The sequence below is a fragment of the Notamacropus eugenii genome, chromosome 3 (assembly GCF_028372415.1).
Source record: "Notamacropus eugenii isolate mMacEug1 chromosome 3, mMacEug1.pri_v2, whole genome shotgun sequence".
In the NCBI taxonomy this organism is placed as follows: domain Eukaryota; kingdom Metazoa; phylum Chordata; class Mammalia; order Diprotodontia; family Macropodidae; genus Notamacropus; species Notamacropus eugenii.
This window is the reverse complement of record NC_092874.1, coordinates 245,557,141-245,577,789: the sequence shown is the minus strand read 5'-3', so window position 1 is coordinate 245,577,789 and position 20,649 is coordinate 245,557,141. Positions and strand designations below refer to the sequence as shown.

General features: G+C 36.8%; 1 protein-coding gene across 4 annotated transcripts in view; it reads left to right on the top strand.

The window, feature by feature from the left end:
- Window positions 1–17,774, top strand: part of IL22 (interleukin 22) — a 38,720-nt gene extending 20,946 nt beyond the window's left edge. For 3 of the 4 annotated variants that reach the window (XM_072655322.1, XM_072655319.1, XM_072655321.1), the window contains 5 exons: window positions 11,521–11,750; window positions 12,677–12,742; window positions 12,999–13,142; window positions 14,373–14,438; window positions 17,135–17,774. In XM_072655322.1, coding sequence (XP_072511423.1) covers window positions 11,568–11,750; window positions 12,677–12,742; window positions 12,999–13,142; window positions 14,373–14,438; window positions 17,135–17,212 — 537 coding nt within the window. In that variant the 5' untranslated portion in view covers window positions 11,521–11,567 and the 3' untranslated portion in view covers window positions 17,213–17,774. Of the gene's footprint in view, window positions 1–209; window positions 261–11,520; window positions 11,751–12,676; window positions 12,743–12,998; window positions 13,143–14,372; window positions 14,439–17,134 lie in introns of those variants that run through there. The other variant, XM_072655320.1, reaches the window with a different exon arrangement.
- Window positions 17,775–20,649: the final 2,875 nt, after the last annotated feature.

The following is a 20,649-nucleotide window of genomic DNA, read 5'->3' as shown; positions in this document are numbered from 1 at the left end:
AAGCAATTCACATTCTAATAGGGGAAGTGATAAACAGCTATCTCCAAAACAAGATATTTATGAGATGTAATCCCAGAGGGAAGATATTATCTTTGAAGATTGAGATTTGAAAAACGTCATGGAAGCCACGAGGCAGAGATTAGGGGGAAGGCAAGACTTCCAGGAATGGGAGACAACCAATAAAAAGGCCTAGTTTAGGGAATGTGTCCATGCAAGGAGCAGCAGAAGACCAGTGTCTTTGGATTGAACAGAACCTGGAGGTGAGTAAAGTGTTGGGAGACTGGAAAAATAGGGATGAGTGGGTAATGAAGGGCTTTAAAAGATTCAATAGAGGATTTTATATTTAATCTTGAAGGTAATGGGTAGTGTTTATTAGGTGCTATGTGTGTGTATATCTGTGTGTGTGTGTGTGTGTGTGTGTGTGTGAGAGAGAGAGAGAGAGAGAGAGAGAGAGAAAGTAAGAAAGAAAGAGAAAGAGAGAGAGAGAGAGAGAGAGAGAGAAAGTAAGAAAGAAAGAGAAAGAGAGAGAGAGAGAAAGAGAGTGAGAAAGACAGACAGAGACAGAAATAGAGAGAGACCTGGTCAGGATTGGACTTTAAGAAGATCAATTTGATGACTGAAGTTGTCATGGGGTTCAATTGAGATTATGTATGGAGCTCTGTGTAAATGTCTATTATTTTCATTAACTTCACTGAGATTCCTAACCATTGATCAAAGTTCTATGCTCTGAAGTAACATAGGATAAGTCTACTCAAATAGGATGTCTTCTCAATAATGATGAATTTGAAGATTGCTTTCATACACTCCTTATCCACAAGTCATCTTTGTCTCTGTCTCTTTCTATGTCTGTGTCTCCTTCTCTGTCTTTCCTTCTGTTCTCTCTGTCTCTCTGTCTTTTTTCCATCTGTCTCTCTTTGTCCTTCATGTCTCTTTTTGTCATCTATTTCCAATTTTTTTTAGTTGTCTGCTTATTAATTACACCTCCCGGTAGAGGTTTAAGTTCCTCAAGAGCAGAGGCAGCAGTCTTTTTGCCTTTGTCTTGCCTAAAACTAGGTGACACAATGGATAGAGTACCAGGTCTGAAGTCAGGAAGACTCATCTTCCTGAATTCAAATCTGATTTTAGACTCTTAACTAGCTATGTGGCCCTGGATAAGTCACTTAACCCTGTTTGCCTCAGTTTCCTCATCTGTAAAATGAGCTGGAGAAGAAAATGGCAAATCACCCAAGTATCTTTGCCAAGAAAACCCCAAATGGAGTCATAGTCAAACAGGACTGAAACAAATAGCAACCTTGCCTATAGTAAATACTTAATAAGTGTTGAATTAGATTGTTGAACAAATGAATGACCTTAGGGGTACAATCTGTATCTGACTTCCTTTTCATGACTCTTAGGATGTCACCATGTACATATAAATGTTCGTTATATCACACTAAACTATTCTTCCCCTAGAGGGAAACTGCCCTGGGGTCAGGCAGATTCTGGCATTGTCCCACACATTCACCATACTCTTTCTTGCCTCTTCACTTTTGGTTATATAGTCTTCCTCCATCTAGAGAGCTTCCTTCTTCTCTTTCATTGATCCAAATCCTTCTCATCTTTCTGCATGCATCTCAAGAACCTCCTCCATGAAGGGTTCCCTGATTATCCCTGATAAAAGGCTCCTGTCTGGTTTATAGTCTAGGAGGGTTTCCGATTACTCAATCTTCCAGCAAGCTTATCTGATTCTGGACCCTGTTATTTCAGGGTTATTTCAGTTATTTCTCAACCAAGTAATATGTCTTGAGCTTGTGAATTAAACTTATCCATTTTCATGAATTGATTTGATCACAGGGGATCAAACTCAGGGGAAATTTTACCTCAGATTTGCCAACTAGCTGTTGCCTTCAGTAAGCTAATGGAAGTGATTTAAATGTTGGATGCTATGACAAGTTTACCAAATCATACCAGGTAGGTGGCTGCCTACTCTGTCGGTGTGTAGGCCACTTCACAGGGGCTTACATAATTCATCTGATCTGTTTCTGTAATGTGTCAACCTCACATCCCCCAAATTCAGATACAATTGGTTGTAATGACAATATATTTTTTGTGTTATAAGTGAATTTTTGTCTAATGACTTTGTGCAGCCAATTCCTAACTAAATATGCTGGAATTTTTTTAAAGGACCTTCCAAACGGAAGGCAGAAATGATGTATATGGAATAATTAAAGAAAAACTAATACTTATCAGCCACTTCTATTCATAAAGCCATATAAGCACAGAGAGGACCAGAAATGCAAAATTATGTAGCCCCAACTCTCCCTCTCCTTGTCCCTCCCTTCTCAGATAAAGAAACTGAGGCCCAGAGAGAAAAGTAGAACTCTGATCTGTTCTTTGTGGGTTCAATTAAATGAAAGAAGGAAGTGTTTGTGGGTCTTGAGGTAGAGTAATGCTGACTTCCAGTTCTTTCCCCCAAATCTTCCTCGTTTTACAAGTCATTGTCGAGAACACTAAACCACCATGGTGAACCAGGGGAATCCCAATAGGCAGCTGTTGCCTTCAAGCATGCTTTCGTTGGGTCACTGGTGAGGAGTTTTCTGGGACATCTTGGGGAGTAAATAAAGGGAAATGGGCCTGTCTGTAAGTAAACGAGCCAGTGTTCTCCAGACTGATAATTTATTTCCTTAGCAGTATAAGTAGAAATTTTGGAGCACACACACACATCAAAATGGACCCCTTTCACCTTTAATAGCAAATGTTTCAGAGGCAATCTGAGGCTATTTTTATATCAAAAGAAGATTAACAATGAAAGGAAAGGAGAGCCAACTCACATGCCCACAGTCTTCTCCATACTTGGCCTTTCCAACATTAGTATGTAAAGCACCCCTAAAATGTCAGAACAGGAAAGGACCTTCACAGGCATCTTAGTCTAGCCTCTCCATTTTACAGATGAGAAAACAGATCTTCAGAGATGAAATGATTCGTTCATTTATGCAACTTGTTGGTGGCAAGGCTAGGGTTAAAATTATTTTCTCTTGAGTCATCATTTTCTATCCCATGCCCCTCTTGGTCACTCTCTATTCTGTGCAGATTCTCTTATCATGAGGTGGGTGGTGCAGGTTGAATAAAATGTATTTATGCCTTTGTACAGAGTATGAAATCACTGCGGACTTTTTCTGTCCATTATATACCCAACATGTGGCCCAAAGGTAGTTTCAAGAGAGCACCAGATGCTAAATGACTAGGTTTATAGAGGAAATGAATGGGTGGATAGAGAGTAGCGGTAGTGGGTGCTGACTGCACCTCCAGTGAATATGGCAATAAAAGGAAGGGTAGAGATTGGATGCCAGCACGAAAGGGTTGTGGCACTGAGATTTTTTTTTTTTTAAGATAGGAGAGATTTATTTGAAGATTGAGAGGAAGGAATTTACAAAGGGGGAGTGAATGAAACCTCTAGTTAGAGCAGTCAGGTCTTAGGTTGTAAACTAGGATTCACTTCAGAGAAGAAGAAAAATAAACCTTTCAGAGCATCCTTTTACATAGAGATAGCTATTCTATTATGGAATTTCCATATTCGTTTAGTCATATTGGACATTTCCATTTTTTAATATCGGACCAAGAATCTCTTTATGGCGGGAGCTGCTGTCCCAGAATCATGGCTTCTCCATGTTGTGTAGGACTTCAGAGTTCATTTAGTTCAATCCACAAATAAACAAAGATTCCCACTATAACTTAACTGAAAAGTGGCCATCGCACCATGGTTCAACTGCCTTTCGAGGGAGCCATTTCATTTGGGAGTGGCTCTAGCTGTTACATTTCCCTATATCAAGCCTAAATGTGATTTCTCCAGGTACCACCCAAGGTTCCCTCATAGTTCAACCCTCTTGAGGCTAAGAAGAACCATTCTAAACCCCCTCCCCTATAGCAGCCTTTCTTATATTTGGAGTCAGCTCTTTTGTTCTCTGTCTCTGATTAAACATCCTTAATTCCTTCACTGATCCTCCTGTGGCATAATCTTGAGACCCTTCACCAGTCCTAATCACCTTTTTCTCAATGTGCTCCAGTTTATTAATATTCTTCCTAAAATGTGGCGTTCTAAACTGAGTAATGCTTTAGTTGTCATCTGTCCAGGAAAACTTATTAGGGACTGTGACCTCCCTAGCACAGATACTATTCTTCTCTTAATGCTTTCCAAGATCATAGTACCTCTCTTGGTTGCCAAAATGAATTCATATTGAGCTTGTGGTTCACTTAACTCTCCAGATATTTTTTTTTAAAAGATATGTTGACATATCTCCTCCATTTTGTATCTGTGAAATTTACTTTTTGAACCCAAGTTTAAGACTTCACATTTATCCTGATTACATCGTATCTTATTAGATTTGGTCCAATTTTTTAGCCAGTCAAGACCTTTGTCGATCTTGATTCTGTCACCTAGTGGGTTAGTTATCTTTCCCAGTTTTGTGTCATCTGCAAGTTTGATAAGCATGCCATCTGTGCCTTTTTCTAAGTCACTGATGCAATTGGTAACCAGCATAGGGAAAAGGACAGATCATTGGATTTTCCACAGGAAGTTACCCTCCAGGTTAATAGTCAACCGTTAATTAACAGCTATTTTTTGGCTCTGGTCTTTCAACAGGGTCTGAATCCATCTAAATTTGCTATTTTCTTGCCCCTATCTCTCTCTCTCTATTTTTTTTTTTTTTACAAAAAGTATCATGGGAGACTTTTGTCAGGTGCTTTGTTAAAATTGTCATACTGTAGCTTTAATAATACATTGTTATATTTCATTTTACCATAAGAACTTGAAAATAATAAAACTATTTCTTTTAAAAATGTTTATGATTCAGACCTTTTTCACTGACTTAGAATTGTCTGAATTGCCTACCTAGTGATACTTTATGTTGTAAATGTTTTAATTATCTTAATGCAGAGATGTCTTTACAAATAATTAAAAATAATTTTTTCTGAACTGTACTGATACTAATAGTAAAAGAAGACTATCAATAGTAAAAGAAGACTATCATAAATAACTTTAAAAAAGTGCACAATGCGTTCAGCATATTACGTCCTCATTTGCCCTGCTTATTATCTCTATGTCCCTCTGAATTTCCTTCTACTATTTTTTTTCTGGCACTTTTCGTACTTCATTGCTGTTCTTATCATTTTTTATACTTCTTATTTTTTTACATTGCTCTCACTGGCATTCCCAAATTACCAGTGCCCCCCCATAAAAAAATAAAAACCAACAAATGTAGCTAGGCAAAAGAAATCCACTCATTGGTCATATAAAAAAATGTCTACCTCCTTCTGCACCTCTAATCCATGCTGTCTCTGTTAGGGGATCGGTAGCATAATTCATTATCAGGCCTCTGTAGACATGCAAGATATTTATTGCTTGTTGATCAGAATTCTGAAGACTTTCCAAATTATTTATCTTTCCAATGTTGGAGTGATGGTATAAACTGATCACTTCACTCTGCCTAGTTCCTCAAATTTTCCCAATGTGGTATTGTATGTTTTATCATATTGTAGTATAATATTATTCCACTATATATCCATATATATATATATATGCATATAACACCTTAAAGCTTGTAAAACAGTTTACGTATATATTAGTTTGCTTGAGGTGAAATGCTTTGCAAACTCTAACTTGCTGTATAGAAGTTAGCAACATTATAGGAATGTAGTGTAATATTATTGTACTGTAATATGATGAAAAGGACAAGGTACCATTAGTACCTCAATGTACTTATATGAACATGTACAAAGTGAACTGGAGAATACTCTGTACAGCAATTCCAGCATTATAAAGACAAATAGCCTTGAAAGACTTAAGAATTCTGATGAATGCAATGCTAAATTAGAGGACCAATGATGAAGTGTGTGTGTGTGTATGTGTGTGTGTGTATATATATTCACACATATATGTATACATATCTACATATAGTTATACACACATGTACTTATATATGATATATAATATATATATTATATGCAATGGATAAAATGGAGATAGCAATCACCTAATGAAATAATAGTTATAAAGCACTTATCAAAGTGTCTGGCACACAGTAAGTACTATAAAAATGGTATTATCATCACCATCCTCATTATTGCAGTTATTATAATAACATAATAAGCATGTTCCTATAAAAATTTCTTATTTATACAGCTGCCTGTGCTATTACTAGAAAGAGAGATTGTGGTAATGATCACACCATTTCCATGGGGGTTGCAAATGGTTCCATTTGCATGGGAAAAAAATGTGAAACAGTATTGTGAATCTAACTGTCAGATTTTTTTCACATAAGGTACAGGAAGTAGCATGACCTCATGGATAGGTTGACCTGGATTCACATCCTTTCCTTCATGCTTACTCTCTATGTGACTGAAAGCCTGTCACTTAAAGTCTGAACATTAGGTTATTCTCTAAGACTAGAAATTGTAGATGAGTCTGTGGAAGGACTTCTCCTATGAGTTATTTCAATCTTATCGAAATAGTAAAGATGGGCAAACTATGTTTTCTTGCACCATTTTGTCTTGTTCAAAGATTTTCCAACTTGATACTTGGAAGGAAATTATGACAAATCTAGAGGATAAAAAAGAAACTATCCCTATAAGAATGATTTTCTTTCATCTTTATGGATGATTCCAAGTCTGTATGTCACCAAACTTTGAATCAAGACTCCAGAGGTCAGAAGATTAAGCCATCAGGAAGAAGAGAAAGGTGGCTGTGGTTGACAAGTCTGTCCTTTGTGGGCATGTATATAACAAAGGGGGAAAGCAGGGCAGGAAGTTGCCCTGGGGCAGGTGAGGTAGACTTGGGCAAAATTGTAAAGTCGCTAAAGTTTATCTTTAGAGCCCAGACCCTTTATTCTTTATCCTTTGCCCAGGAGTGTGCAGCTGCTGTTTCTAACTTATTTGTGAGAGCCTCTTATTAAATTATCAGTGTGACCGTTTATACCTCAGAAATTGTTACAAATCAGGGCTTGATTTATTGATTTTTTTTTACTTATCTAGGCTTAAGAAAATATTAATAAGGCAATTAAACTTAACAATATGTTCATATATTTTTCTGTCCAGAGAAACTGATTTTTAAGTATTTAGCAGCACACCCCTGTATTGCTCTATAAACATTGCTTAAGCTCATCAGGAGGGTAGGAGGGAATGAAATTATCACTAAATTGGAGGCCTGGTGACTGAAGGTTATTATTATGATTATTAGTACTATTAGTTGTAATACTAGTATTATTTCTAGTTACCAGTACTAGTAATATTGGTAGTAGTAGTATTAATAGTAATATTACTACTAATAGTAATACTACTACTAATGATAATATTTATATGGTGCTTTAAGGTTTATAAAGTGCTTCATGTCATTATCTCATTTGAACCTCACAATATCCCTGCCTTTGTCCCAGACCATGGTACCTCCAGACCCCTCTCTTTTGGGGAGGCCAGTGTCTTTGAGGACTATCTCTCCCTAGAGTGGGCTTATTAAAACTTGCTTTAATGAAGGGGACCTGAAACGCATTTACACCACATTTGAAATGATTTTCTTAATAAGTTCAGAGAGTTACATGGGATCATAGGATTTTGAGCCAGAAGGAAAATATAGAGGCTATCTGGAGCACTTCCCTCATTTTATAGAAGAGGAAACTGAATTCCAGAGGTAAAGTAAATTGCCCAAGACTGGACAGGAGGCAGAATCCAGATTCAAGCCCAGATCTGACTACAAATCTCCTGATAGCAGTTATTTGTCTTTCAAGAGGAATCAAAGTCTTAAAATAAAACATAATTCTATCAATGTAGAATTTTAGTTATCAGTGAACAGTCAGCAGAGAAATAAGCCATGAGTCAGTGAGTCTGTTCAGTTCATCTATGTCTAACAACCACTGGTCAGCACATAGCAAACATCTCAGGACTGAGATGGGGGTAGAGGGGGCAAAAGTAGTGATGATTCAGAGAACTGTCCTCTAAATCCAACCGATAAGTGATACTTTCACTGACATTTATGGAGGGATGTCCCAAGCTTGGCAAAAACTCAAATAATTCATACGATCTATGATCTACTTGAAGTTGGTGTTCCCTCCAATCATTTAGCTCCTTTGTAAGTGTCTCTCTTGTGTGACTCACTTATGTTTCCTTTAAGTTCTTCATAGGATTCAATAGGACCTTTCCCTAGACATTCTCATCATTTGAATATGGAACTGTTGCAAGAAATCTCATTTAGTCCTCACTATCCATTGCCCATAAGTCAGCACAGGAGACAGAGAAACCCTGCAGTTTATTCATGTAGAATATGGCATGCTTTATCCGTAGAAAATGGAGGCATGTGCATCACCATTCAACTGAAGAAATTTTTACCACTCTGTCCTCCATACAATACATGGAGGCAAAGAAGGGCAGGTGGACAAGAGCTGGAGTATCACACAACAAAAGAGGATTGCTTGCCAAGGAATAGGCCATTGTTCAATAATCAGTCCTGTTAGATCAAGGGGAGCAATACTTCCTCTATCAGATGAGATAAAGAATAGGAGTTACCTTTCTGGGGCTATCAGAGTTCTTTGAAAAGTGGAAGGGAGATATTGAATGAGACAGTTTGCTTGAAGTTGTCCCTGGAGGACCTGTCAGGGCATCACATAGCAAAAAATGGTGAATACAGGACAAAACAGACTTAGAGATGCCAACTTTTAACACATCACTTTTAGTTTCCTGAATTTTTCTTTAAACTTGGAAATGTCCAGATGAGGAAAACAAAACAGAATAAAAAAGACAAGTCCTGGACGATGTACATGTTTGAGTGTAGATGTGATTCCAATTGTTTTCTTTTAGTAGAAAACTGCCTTACTCCTTCATCATCTTTCACCTATAAAATCAATAGCTCTCACATATGTATCAGCACACGTAACAGAACTCAGTGGACTTGAGGGAAAAGCCTGTAGTGATAGAATAACATTTGAGAAGTCAACAGATGAGTATAGGAATCAGAGTTACATTCTTGGTCTCATTATTAGAAAGAATCCTGGACCTAGAGATGGGGAACACCTGAGTTCAAATCTTACCTTTGACATTTGGTAGTTATATAACCATGTGCAAGTCTCTGAAACCCCAGTAAAATGGGAATAATACTTCTAATACTTTTTCTCAGTGGTTATTGTGAGGATCAAATGAGATGTTGCATGAAGTGATTCACAAACCTTAAATTTCTCAAAATGTCAGATATTACTATTATGTTTACTAACGTCTGGACCATCAAATATCCGCAGAGAATAATTAGATTTACTGTGAAATGTCTTTTTTTTATGTGCCCTGCTAAATGTCCCCTGTTCTAAATCATTAATGAAAATGTCAAATGAAACTGGACCAACACACCACATGGGAAGCCCTTGGTCCCATATTTATGAATAGCATTGTGTCCATTCTTTCCCCAAGCAATTATATTTTAAAAGAGGGTACTTGTTAACCCAAATGAAACTCTAAGGAGTGTAAATTTCAGATACTGTAATAAAGTGGAGAAAATCAAATGGGGACAGAGCAGGAGATGCTTTAGAATGGAGTGCTTAGCCCTGTCTGGGAGTCTCATATGCTATGTGAATGAATGAATGGACAAAAGGATGAATGTACAAATGAATGGATAGAAAAAGCAATTCTCACATGCTTATGATGTATGAGGTACTGTTTTAAGTGCTGGAAATAGTAATAAAGAAGTGAGACAGTCCCTGTTCTCAAGGAACTAACATCTTAATTGGGAATTCAGCTACAGGGCTGACAGAAATACCTGGAAATCTTAAGGGTGTAGAAGAAAAGGTCCAAGGGTCTTTAGGAAGCATCAATAGGTCTCAAGGTAGTGCCTGGGGGTCTGAACAAAACTCTAAAGTAGATGGTAAGTCCCAGAGGATTTTAGGATATAGTATCAAGGTAGATGGCAAGGGCTGGTGTCTCATCCAAACAGTGTGAAATCCAGATCCACTCTAAGGTTCAGGGAGCTTTAAAGCTCCCCTCACCCATATGCCTTCATTGAGAAAGTGAGAGTGAGCTTGAATGTGGAATGGGGATTCGGGACTCTCTCCTCTAGGAATGAATATGATTAAGGTGGGTTGGGGGAAGGAGTTAGTGTGCAGTCAGAGAGGGAAGGGGAAAGGGAAACTGGCAGAGAGTTTGAGGGAGAAAGGCATCCCGTAGCACTTGGTCATAGCATATATTCTGAATGGCTTGGGGCAGGAGAGGGGAGGAATGGAGGAAAGGTTCCCAGTGACTCTTTGCTTTAAATTTTCCCCATTTCTAAGCCCTCTACATATTTGAAAGTTCTACAGCTGTTTTCAACCCCCTCCCTGCCCAAATGCAGCATATTCTCTCTTGGTAGTGCCAGAAGGTAGAGAACAGGATATTGATTCAACAGTAGATGTCTCCCATTCATTGTCTGTACACTTCTTACTCGATAGATAGAGGTTGCATTATTTTTATGCTTTAGGTAAGTCTTGAATCATATGCCCATTCTCATACTTACTCATGCAATTTAATTTTTATAATAAAACTTAAAACCAAGTGTAATGTTACATGTTGCTATCTTCAACATATGTATGAAATTGGTTGCATTCTTTTATTCATGAGCCCTTTCATAATGTGAAAAATGATAGTCAAATTTGAAATTTATCTTTAAAACTGTTTAGGATTCAGGAGGTTTTTGAAAATTGTTAAAATAAACACAATAATTTATTTTCCATATAAATTCTTTGCCCATGAAAATATCTCTAAATCAGAACTTCTTAACCTGGGTTTAAAAAAATGGATGACTGCATTTCAGTTTAATGGCTTTCCTTTGTAATCTTATTTTTTTTTTAAATTTTGTTTTATGGACTTAAAAACATCATTCTAAGAAGGAGGTCCATAGGCTTCACCAAACTGCCAGAGGATCCCATGACACAAAACAGGTTAAGAATCCTGGTCTCAACTCATCCGCTAGGAAAACTACCAGCAAAGAATATAAGTTTTGGCTCTTTTGTATCAAAATACCCAATGAGATAAGAATCTATGAAATGGGTAGAAAAATGAGTTTGCAACCAAAATGCTTGCTCAGCCCCTGTGGGAGAGCAAGGGCCATTTTTACTAAAACCTGGAATTAATCAAGATAGCACAATTCTTTTCTCTGAAAAATCTCTGGGGTTAAAGAATTTCTGGGATTAGTTTATGAAAGCCCTTCCTGTGTTATGATAAGGACAACTGAAGGACACTTCTTTGTGTCTCAAGGTAGGAAGCCAGGGAGGGGATGCTTTGTGGGCTCCTGTAGTGGTTAAGTGGTTCTTAGAAGAGAATACTGGAAATTAGACGATGTGCTGATGTCATATTTAAATCACAATTTGAAAAAATTGAGACCCTGGGATCTATAAAAGTAGCACCTTCTAATGCTCACATTACAACGAGATTCATCGAAACTGTAAGTCTTTTAATATATTTAGTTTTGTAGGTGCTTTAAAGTTTATTCCAGTTCACCTCCTGTTGCTAACGTTTCTGTATTTCTTCTTTTAACAACAGATTCTCCAACCTGAGATCCTCCAACACTAGAGACCCAACTGACAATAATGAAGACCCAGCAGACTTTGGGGAACTTCTTTTCCATGGGGACCTTGGCTCTGTACTTCCTTCTCATGACCCTGTTGACTCAGGGAGGAGAAGGGGCTTCCATCCAACCTTCCTGCAAACTTTCAAAGCCCTCCTTGATGCAGTATTTCATTAGCAACCAAATCTTCTCGCTGGCCCAGTTGGTAAGAAAAAATATTCTCTCCTTCTCTCCTACTGACTAAACAAGAAATACTTTCTTTTACCCCCACCTCCAGGAAGCTGTACAGTTGGAAATAAAATTGCTTCATAGTATTAGAATCAGTAAAGTTCAGAAGTCTTTAAGAATCTTTTAAAAAAAATTTTCTCACCATAGTAGATTAGGGCAAATATTGGGAAATTCTAAATTCCTAGTTGATTCTTTTGCTCTCTAAAAAAAACTTATTAAGCACTTACCATGCTCTAAGGCTAAGGCTTACAAAAAAGAGCAAAACTAACAAAATCAACTAACAACAGCCCCACAGGCCTTGCCATAAGGAAAGTATATTCTATTGGAAGAGACATGCCACTAAGTAGGAATATACAAGATATTTACAGAGTAGATGGAAAAATAATCTGAAAGGAGAGATGTGAAAGGAGAGAGGACCAGGAATGACTTCTTGAAGTAGGCGAGCTTTGAGCCTTGAAGGGATACAGATAGATTAAGAGGTGGAGGTGAAGGGTCAGAATATTTGAGATATGGGGACAAGTAGTACAAATCCACAGAAGCGAGAGATGGAGTATTGTGCTAGAGGCTCTGCAAGTGGGTCATAGACAGAATGCATGGGGTAGAGTCAAATGTAAGAAGACTGGAAGGAGAAGGAGTCAAGTTTTATATGCCAAACACAGGGACATGTTTTGGTTAGCTAGAAAACCTGCTATACTGGCCTTTGGGATATTTCACTGAGAGCTATCTCCAAAGGAACCATTTGGTTCATTGACTCTTCATTCTCTCCCTCCTTCCTTGACATTCCCTTGCCACTCCGGCATTTTCAATATATAATCTACACTTGGATTTTCTGTTTGGTTTACTTTTTTGCTTCATTCTCTTCCTATTATTAAAAGTCTCCACATTGGTCTTTTTCCCTTTCAGGCCAGTTTGTCCGATAATGATACCAGCACTCGACTCCTTGAGCGTTACATGTTCAACCAAGTGGAAGTAAGTAATGACCAGAGTCTACATGACAGAATGACATCCTTGTGTATTGAGAGTAACAGGCTTATTTTGTGAAACACAATTTTTAAAAAGAAGTATGGAAGCCCTTTTGAATGGTGTGAAGGTGTGAATAGTCTCTCTCTTTTTTTTTTTTGTTTTATCCCTAAGGGATCAGCAAATGCTAGTTGACTTAACTTGGGGGTGGAGGGATGCTCTGTGTTTGTGATTCACTCCACCTGAGGTGAATTTTGTTTTGTAGGACACAAATCGCTGTTATTTGATGAAGGAGATTCTGGACTTGACCTTGAAGAGCATGTCACCTGTTCCCCAGCCAAAATTCCAGCCATACTTGCGAGATGTGTTGCCTTTCTTCAATGATCAGAAAAACAAATTGGCCAGCTGTGTGAGTAGGCTCTTCTATTTACTCAGAGGACAACCTTCCTTTAATTACTCTTAGCAATCTCCCCCATTCAGTTATTTCCAGCATACTTCCTTGTAGACTGTCATGGTAGTAGGGTTAGATTTCTTCTGCTAGTCCCCTTAGGGAAGAAGTAGGAGCCAGTAGAAGAAGTTCTGTAGAGACTGGTTTTTCATTGATATGAATTTCTAATTAGGAGCTGTCCAAAAGTGGAATAGTCTACTTTGGGAGGTAGGAGGTTCTTTAAAAAAGAGACTAGATGGTAATTTGGTAGGGATACTAAATGAGGGATTCTTGTTGTAGGGTACAGGTTGCACTCAATGACCTTGGAGGTAGATCCCTTTGAACTCTGAGGGTCTATGAAATTTCTAATCCTTTGAAGGAAGGGAATGTGTATGAGTATTTGTTTGATTTGCTTTATTTAAGTTCTGACCTTTAAAAATGAACAGAGTATGGTCATTCTTTTTGAATTCATGTGTGCTTGGCAATTTAGGGGTGATGCACTAAGGAATGGAACTCAGATTGCTCCATCTAGCTTAAAATATATTAATGAAAGTGATTGAGAAATGTAAGAGCTATAAAGTCAAGAAGAGGGGAGGAAGGAATGGAGAGAAAGATTAGAGAGCAGAATGGTAAGTTTTCAAAATAGACTCAGGGAATCATAGATTTTGAAATGGAAAGAACCTCATAGATCATCTTGTCTAAGTCCTCTCATTTGACAGATGAGGAAACTGAGACCCAGACAGGTAAAAGAACTTGTCATAGGGTGCTAAGACAGTGGGTATATGTCAAAGGACATTCATGAGGGCCTTGTGATTGCTATAGGAAGGGACCAAATCCATTTCCTTGGAAACTTAAAACTGTGAGAATCTTCTTGGTGTATGTTCATGAGTCATTTAGCTACTGATTGTCTGTGAGGTGCTGGACAAAATACAAGAATAACATGGCATAGCTTGGGTTAAATTCAGAATGTGCAGTAAATCACTTTACGGACTAATCAGTCTCATGTAGGTGAAGTGACCAGATCTGCGTTGACCCAAGGGCAAAAGCAGCTTGGAAAATCTAAGTCACCAGTTACAAAAATGACTGATGGAATTCTTTTTAGGTCTTTAATCAAAGGAAGCCTCAACTTCATGTTCAGACTAAGGGACATAAATTTAAGAAACACTATATTAAAATTTCTATTATATTTGACATTGTATTTTCCTTTTGTAGACTTTGAAAGGTAATGGCCGTCTTGTCCGGAAACAAATGGATGACTTGAAGAACAAACTAAAACGGGTATTAATTACTTATATTTATATCTATTGCAATATTAAGGAGTTTAATAGGAAGGAGAAAAAAATGCCTCTTCCTTCATTGGGTAATACTTGCTTGTTCTAGATCTGGGAGTCAAAATATTATCAAAAGAAACATGACAGTGTCTAGTTCATTATGCAAGTTTGCTGAATGAATATTAGTTTGTGTGTATACATATGTCTACATCTTTTTGTTTATACATAGGGTGTCCTGAAAGTTTTAGTTCTTAAAGCTCTTACAACTTAAAATTGTACTAAGTCTTTCGGGACACCCTATGTATGTATGTATGTGTACATACACACACACATATACGTGTGTGTGTATATATATGTATGTGTGTGTGTGTGTGTGTGTGTGTGTGTGTGTGTGTGTGTGTGTGTGTGTGTGTGTAAATCAAGGCCTGTGAGAGCTGGAAAGGACCTTAGTAACTAGCCCAACCTTTTCTTTTTACAAATGAGGAAATAGAGACCCATACTAATTGTTTCTCTTGACCAGACTCATATGGCAAGGTAGTATCAGGGTAAAGATTTAAATCTCACGTCTGACTCTCAATTCAAGATGCACTTAAATTTCCAAAAAACTTCCCTCTGTTTTAGCTGAAAAGGAGTTAGGAGGTCGTTAACTCCTACCCCCTCATTTTGCAGATGAGGAAACGCAGCTCAGGACTTTTAAGAGGCTTGTCCAGAGTCACAGAGGTGAAATTTGAAAACATGTTCACTGACTTTTTCCATTACGTACCCCACTGAAAACTGGGAACCCATGTATATTTTTAGGATTTGGAATATATACATTTCTGTACTGGGTGATGTTTAATCTTATCATCATTACCTCACTTAAAAATGAGTGATGGAGATCAATGTCAATTTTTTTTTCACTTTTCTAATTTTAGAGTTATATTTGCTCAATAAGACTTTAGAAAAAAAAGGTCAGGAAACAAATCCATTTATTGAAATGAATTTTGGCGCTCTTTAACTAAAAGGTTAAAAACATGGAGAAATAAGTGAGGGATGGAGGAAAAGCTGGAATCTTATTGTAAGATTTATGTTATAGGAAACATTCATGAGTTTTCAGGTCCAGCTTACCCTAACACAACATCCAACACTTTTGTTTTTTATGTGAGACAAATGGTCAACATGCCCTAATATTTAGCAGCTGCCTATAAATATAGCAGAAGGTCATACCTTCTTTTTGTTGTGGTAAAATTTATGAGAGGAAGAAGGAAGTCTGACCTGGGAGTCGTTCCATGTGTACAGGATTCTGGAGGACTCCATTTCTACATTCCTCAACTGTAGACCCCCCAAATAACAGCTGAGGCTCAACTAGAATGAAGGGGAATGGATATGTGCTGTGAAGAAAATGCTGTTGTTATGGAATAGGTACAGTGAAACAACGTGAAATTGGAAATTTGGGAAGTGGGTTGCCTAGTTAATTGTACTTTCAGGTTTATGGAGGTTTATACCTTGCAAATTTTGAAAATTTCAAACCTAGTTATGGAAATTCTTCCTAAAACATATTAATCTAACTTAATGCCTATTAAATATAGTGTGGCAAACATTGCTGATTCTTATGTTGATGACTGAGAATTTAGTGATATTTCATAACAATAATAAATTATGATCATTTGGAATTTGGGTTGTGTATTTAGGAGGTATAGGAAATTGGGCTGATGCATGATCTGTGGAAATACTATTTTTGCATAAAATTACTGGTGTCAGTTTGTTTTGTCATCATATGCTTTCCACTAACAGTGGAGTATGAGAGAAAAAAGCTGGTTCATTGAATTTTACTTCATTAATATAGCTAGAGACTTTAAATCATCTTGTGAAGCCGTTAGCTAAAGTAATCCAATGATTATTAATGATATTTTGAGAATGCTCTCTGGGAGAATGACAAAAGTGAGTAGAAATTAAGGCAAAAAAATGAATTTGAACTTTCAGTTAGTGGAAAGTATATTTAAAATTATAGTATATTTCAGGAGATAAATAAGAATCCATTACTGTATAGCACATTAAGGGTTATAAGTCATATTTCTTGAACAATGGTATGAGATAGATTTTTTACAAAATCTGGACTGTGAGATAAGGGAGCTAAGGGAAAAAGAGCAAATATTATTGCTCCCACTTTACAGATGAGGAATTGAGGCTCAGAGAGTGCAAGTCAATAGATAGGCATTTATTAAGTGCCTACTAGATGCCAGGCACTATACTGGGTGCCCAAGTGGGTTCTGCAGAGTCCCTATGGCTCTAATAGCTGCAGTCTATGGCTTTTGGTGATATTTCTGATCTATATCTGACCACTGGACCCACATGGCTCCAGAGGAGAAAGTGAAGCTGGTGACCTTGCACAGTCCTCCAATTCAACCAATCCAATTCGCTTGCATATCATGGCATCACCTTCCTAATGCCATAGTCCTTTTGAGAATGAAATACAAGTAATAGCAACAACAATGGCCCAACCATAGTTTCTTCCCTTATTCAAAGAATATTACTTTGAACCCATTTTAAAAGGACTGGAAATTGTAAGCTCTTTAAAAGATGTTTTTGATTGAATTAATTTATTACTATAGAATTGCTTCTTTCCAGAGATCTAAATATTTCTTCTCTTTTTTCTCTTTCTAATTTTGATCCTGTTGGTTTAAGTCCTAAGATGGTCTTGTTTCTTTTTTTTTTTTTTTCCAGTTGGGAAAGAATGGAGAGATTAAAATAATTAGTGAGATGGATTTGCTGCTCAAGTTGCTACAAAAATACTGTATTTAAAACTCTTGCCTAAGTAAGAAGAATAGAGAAAGAAAATCGAAAGCTTCAGAAGATAAAATGGGAAGCCAGAATGTTTTTTTTCCCCTCTCAAAAAGGCAATTATGAAGTCCAAACTCTAGCATAAATGTGTCCATTCCGTATGTACCCCTAATCGACTGACTTAAGGAGAAAACTCAAGCATATTACTTATTAATAATAATGTTATTATTCTGCTTCTGAGCCCCCAAAGTGAGCTTCTGAAACCTTGCTAGGGCTATATAGCTAAAATGTTAGTCTGGCAAGGTGTTTTATACAAAAAGTGTAATTAATTATTTTTTTTAAAATGACCTCTATACACATTTAATGATTACTTACTAATCCTTTAGTGTGGAGAATTCTTCCTAATGTTGATTATATTTATTAATGACATAATTATATGTTTTATTTATAAAGATTTCAGTTTAATAGTTTTATTTATTGAAAACATTAAATGTTAATTGATTGAAAGAAGTTCATATATACTTGTAATCATATAGCTATAATATATTTATTTGATATTAATAAATACACTGATTTTCACCAATCTGGCTGCTTTTTGATTATTTTCTGGATGAAATTATCATAGTGTGTGTCAATATCATTTGTGTCATTCATTTTCCCTGAAAAATTTACTTGATTTTTAATAGCCATATAAAGAATTCTCATAAAATTGGTACATTTCAACTGAAGTTACACCCATTCTGAATATCAATTTGGAATTTTTCAGGAAAAGTAATTAGTCTTACATATTTTTTGACCCAGAAATTCTTCTAAGGAGTATAAATAAGCATATAAATATATTTCTAGACATATGTATATACATATGTGTATATCTATTTACATAGTTATGGGGCATCTGGTATCAAGTGGATAGAGTGCAGGACCTGAAGTAAGGACACATCCTAAGCTCAAATCTGGTCTCAGACACTTACTAGCTAGTTGTGTGACTCTGGGCAAATCACTTAACCCTATTTGCCTCAGTTTCCTTATCTGTAAGATGAACTGGAAAAGATAATGGTAAACCATCTTTGTGAAGAAAACCTCAGATGGGATTACAGAGTTGGGCAAGACTAAAATGACTGAACATATATATGTATATATATCTACACACATACACACACATATATAGAGACATATATGCCTACATATAATATACGTTTATGGAACTACCCCAGGGAAGTCAAAGAGAAACAGCAATTATATACATGCCAAAATATTAATTATAATACTCTGTGCTTGGAAAGAGCTGGAAACAAATTGGATACTAATTGACTGAAGAAGGTAAAAAAAATAGTCAAAAAACCAAAACGCTAAACTTTTTGGTATATGACTGGAATAGAGAATTATTAGGTAGTAAGAAATGACCAATATGAAGAAATCAGGGAAATATGAGATTAGAATGAACTGATATTGTTCCTTGTCCTTCATTGTGAAGAGGACCAGTGACATCACAGAGTGATGTCTTGATGTGCTTGTGAATTAGATCTAAGTGAGGTAGGGTTGCACAAAGTCAGCCTTACTCTGTCTTTCAGTCCTCAAAGTCCAATGACAGGACAAAAGTTAAAATGACCGACAATGGTCCAGGATGCAGTGGTTGAACCCTTGGTGTTTTTGTTGACTGACCAAGCTCTAAGCATTCCGCAGTGCCTACTTCAGCTGCTTTCATGGTTTCAATTGTTCTCATCCATCCATTCCACAGGGGAAGGTCTTCACATGCTTGGGGTAGATAGCTCCTCAACTCAACCACAGATTTGAAGCCCATCAGTTACCCTCAACCTGATTTAGCCTTTCTGCTGAGATGGCTTACTGGGGTGTGGCCACTGGGTACATGGCTGAGCCACAAGGGAGAGTTGCCCTGAAAAGGACATGGCAATCCCTCCCACCAGAGGTGCTAATCCTTCCTGAATATCCCATATACCCCTTGAGTGGTTATAGAGCAAAACTAAAAGAATCAAGATAATAATAGACCTTATTACAACAACGGAAATGAAAAGATGGCTAAAAGAAAATTGAACTCTGAGTAACTAAATGAGCAAACCAAAAATGGTTTTATTAAACTTACAGATATTAAACTTACTTCCTCCTTTTTTTGTGGCAGACACCTATAGGACCACTAGGAGAAAACATTGTCGCACATGGATTTTCTATCAAATGATGTTTTTCCTTAATTGTTTCTCTTTCCAGGTAGGTAAGTGAAGTAGTGGCTAGGGAACAAATATTTATTAAATGCCTACTATGTGCCAGGCATTGTACTAAGTGCTTCATACGAATGTTATCTCCCTTGAAAGAGTCCTGAATTTGGAGTCAAGAATACCTGAGTCCAAATTCTGTTTTGTATTCTTGCTAGCTATATGACCCTGGGCAAGTCACTGCATGTTCTCATATAGAAAATGAAGATAATTATTGAACCTACTTCACAGGGTTGTTGTGAGGACCAGACAAGGTAACATATATAAAGTTAGCTATTATTATTTGTCACAAGGGAGGGTTAAATGGAGGTTAGATGTGAGGATGGCAGTTGAAATGATTGCGAAGTAAAGATCAAAGGGGTCAATAAAATGTTCTTTTAAAAGTGGTGCCATATAAGCTTTATAAATGAAATTTGCATGTGAGCATTTTTCAAACATCAAACACTTATGATTTCATCCATCACAACCTGTCTAGCCCTATACCATCTTATTTACTTATTTTCTGTTCATGGAACAAAACAAGCATTTCCATAATACAATACAATAAAAAAAGATAACTGCACATGAAACTACTATGCACAGCTTGCTATTTCCTTCAAAAATGTAACAAAGTTATCACGTAAATTCTTTCCTATTTTTTACTTCCCTCTCCCCTCGCCCCCCCCCCCAGAGATGGCTACCACTAGACAAATAGGGATATATATGTAAAATTATTCTATCCATATTTCTATTTATCAATTTTTTCTCTGTATGCAACTAGCATCTTTCTTCATATGTTCTTTACTTTTCATGTATTTATAACAGTCAAAATGACTTAGTTGCCCAAAGTAATTCATAAAACAATATTGCTTTTACTACATACAATGTCCTCTCATTCTGCTCCCTTCACTCTTTTAGCCCCTACTTGCTCCCTGAGAATACAATCCAGAGAATGTTGTATTTTCCCTGATACTTCTCTTTTAATCAATTTTTGAGAGATGGATTTTTCTCTTCTGGGGAAAAAAATGACTCAGAGGGTAACTATTTAAGCAGGGAATTCTGAAGTTCATGAACTTCAGAAATTAAAAAAAATTTTTTGATAGCTGTATTCAGTAAACTTGTTTTATAAAATTTTGATAGCTGTATTTCAAGATGATGGGTTTCCTTTATATACTATGTATTTTAAAAATTCATTCATTCTGAGAAGGGTTCCATAGCCTTCCGGAGCCTGCCAAAGAGGTCCATGACACA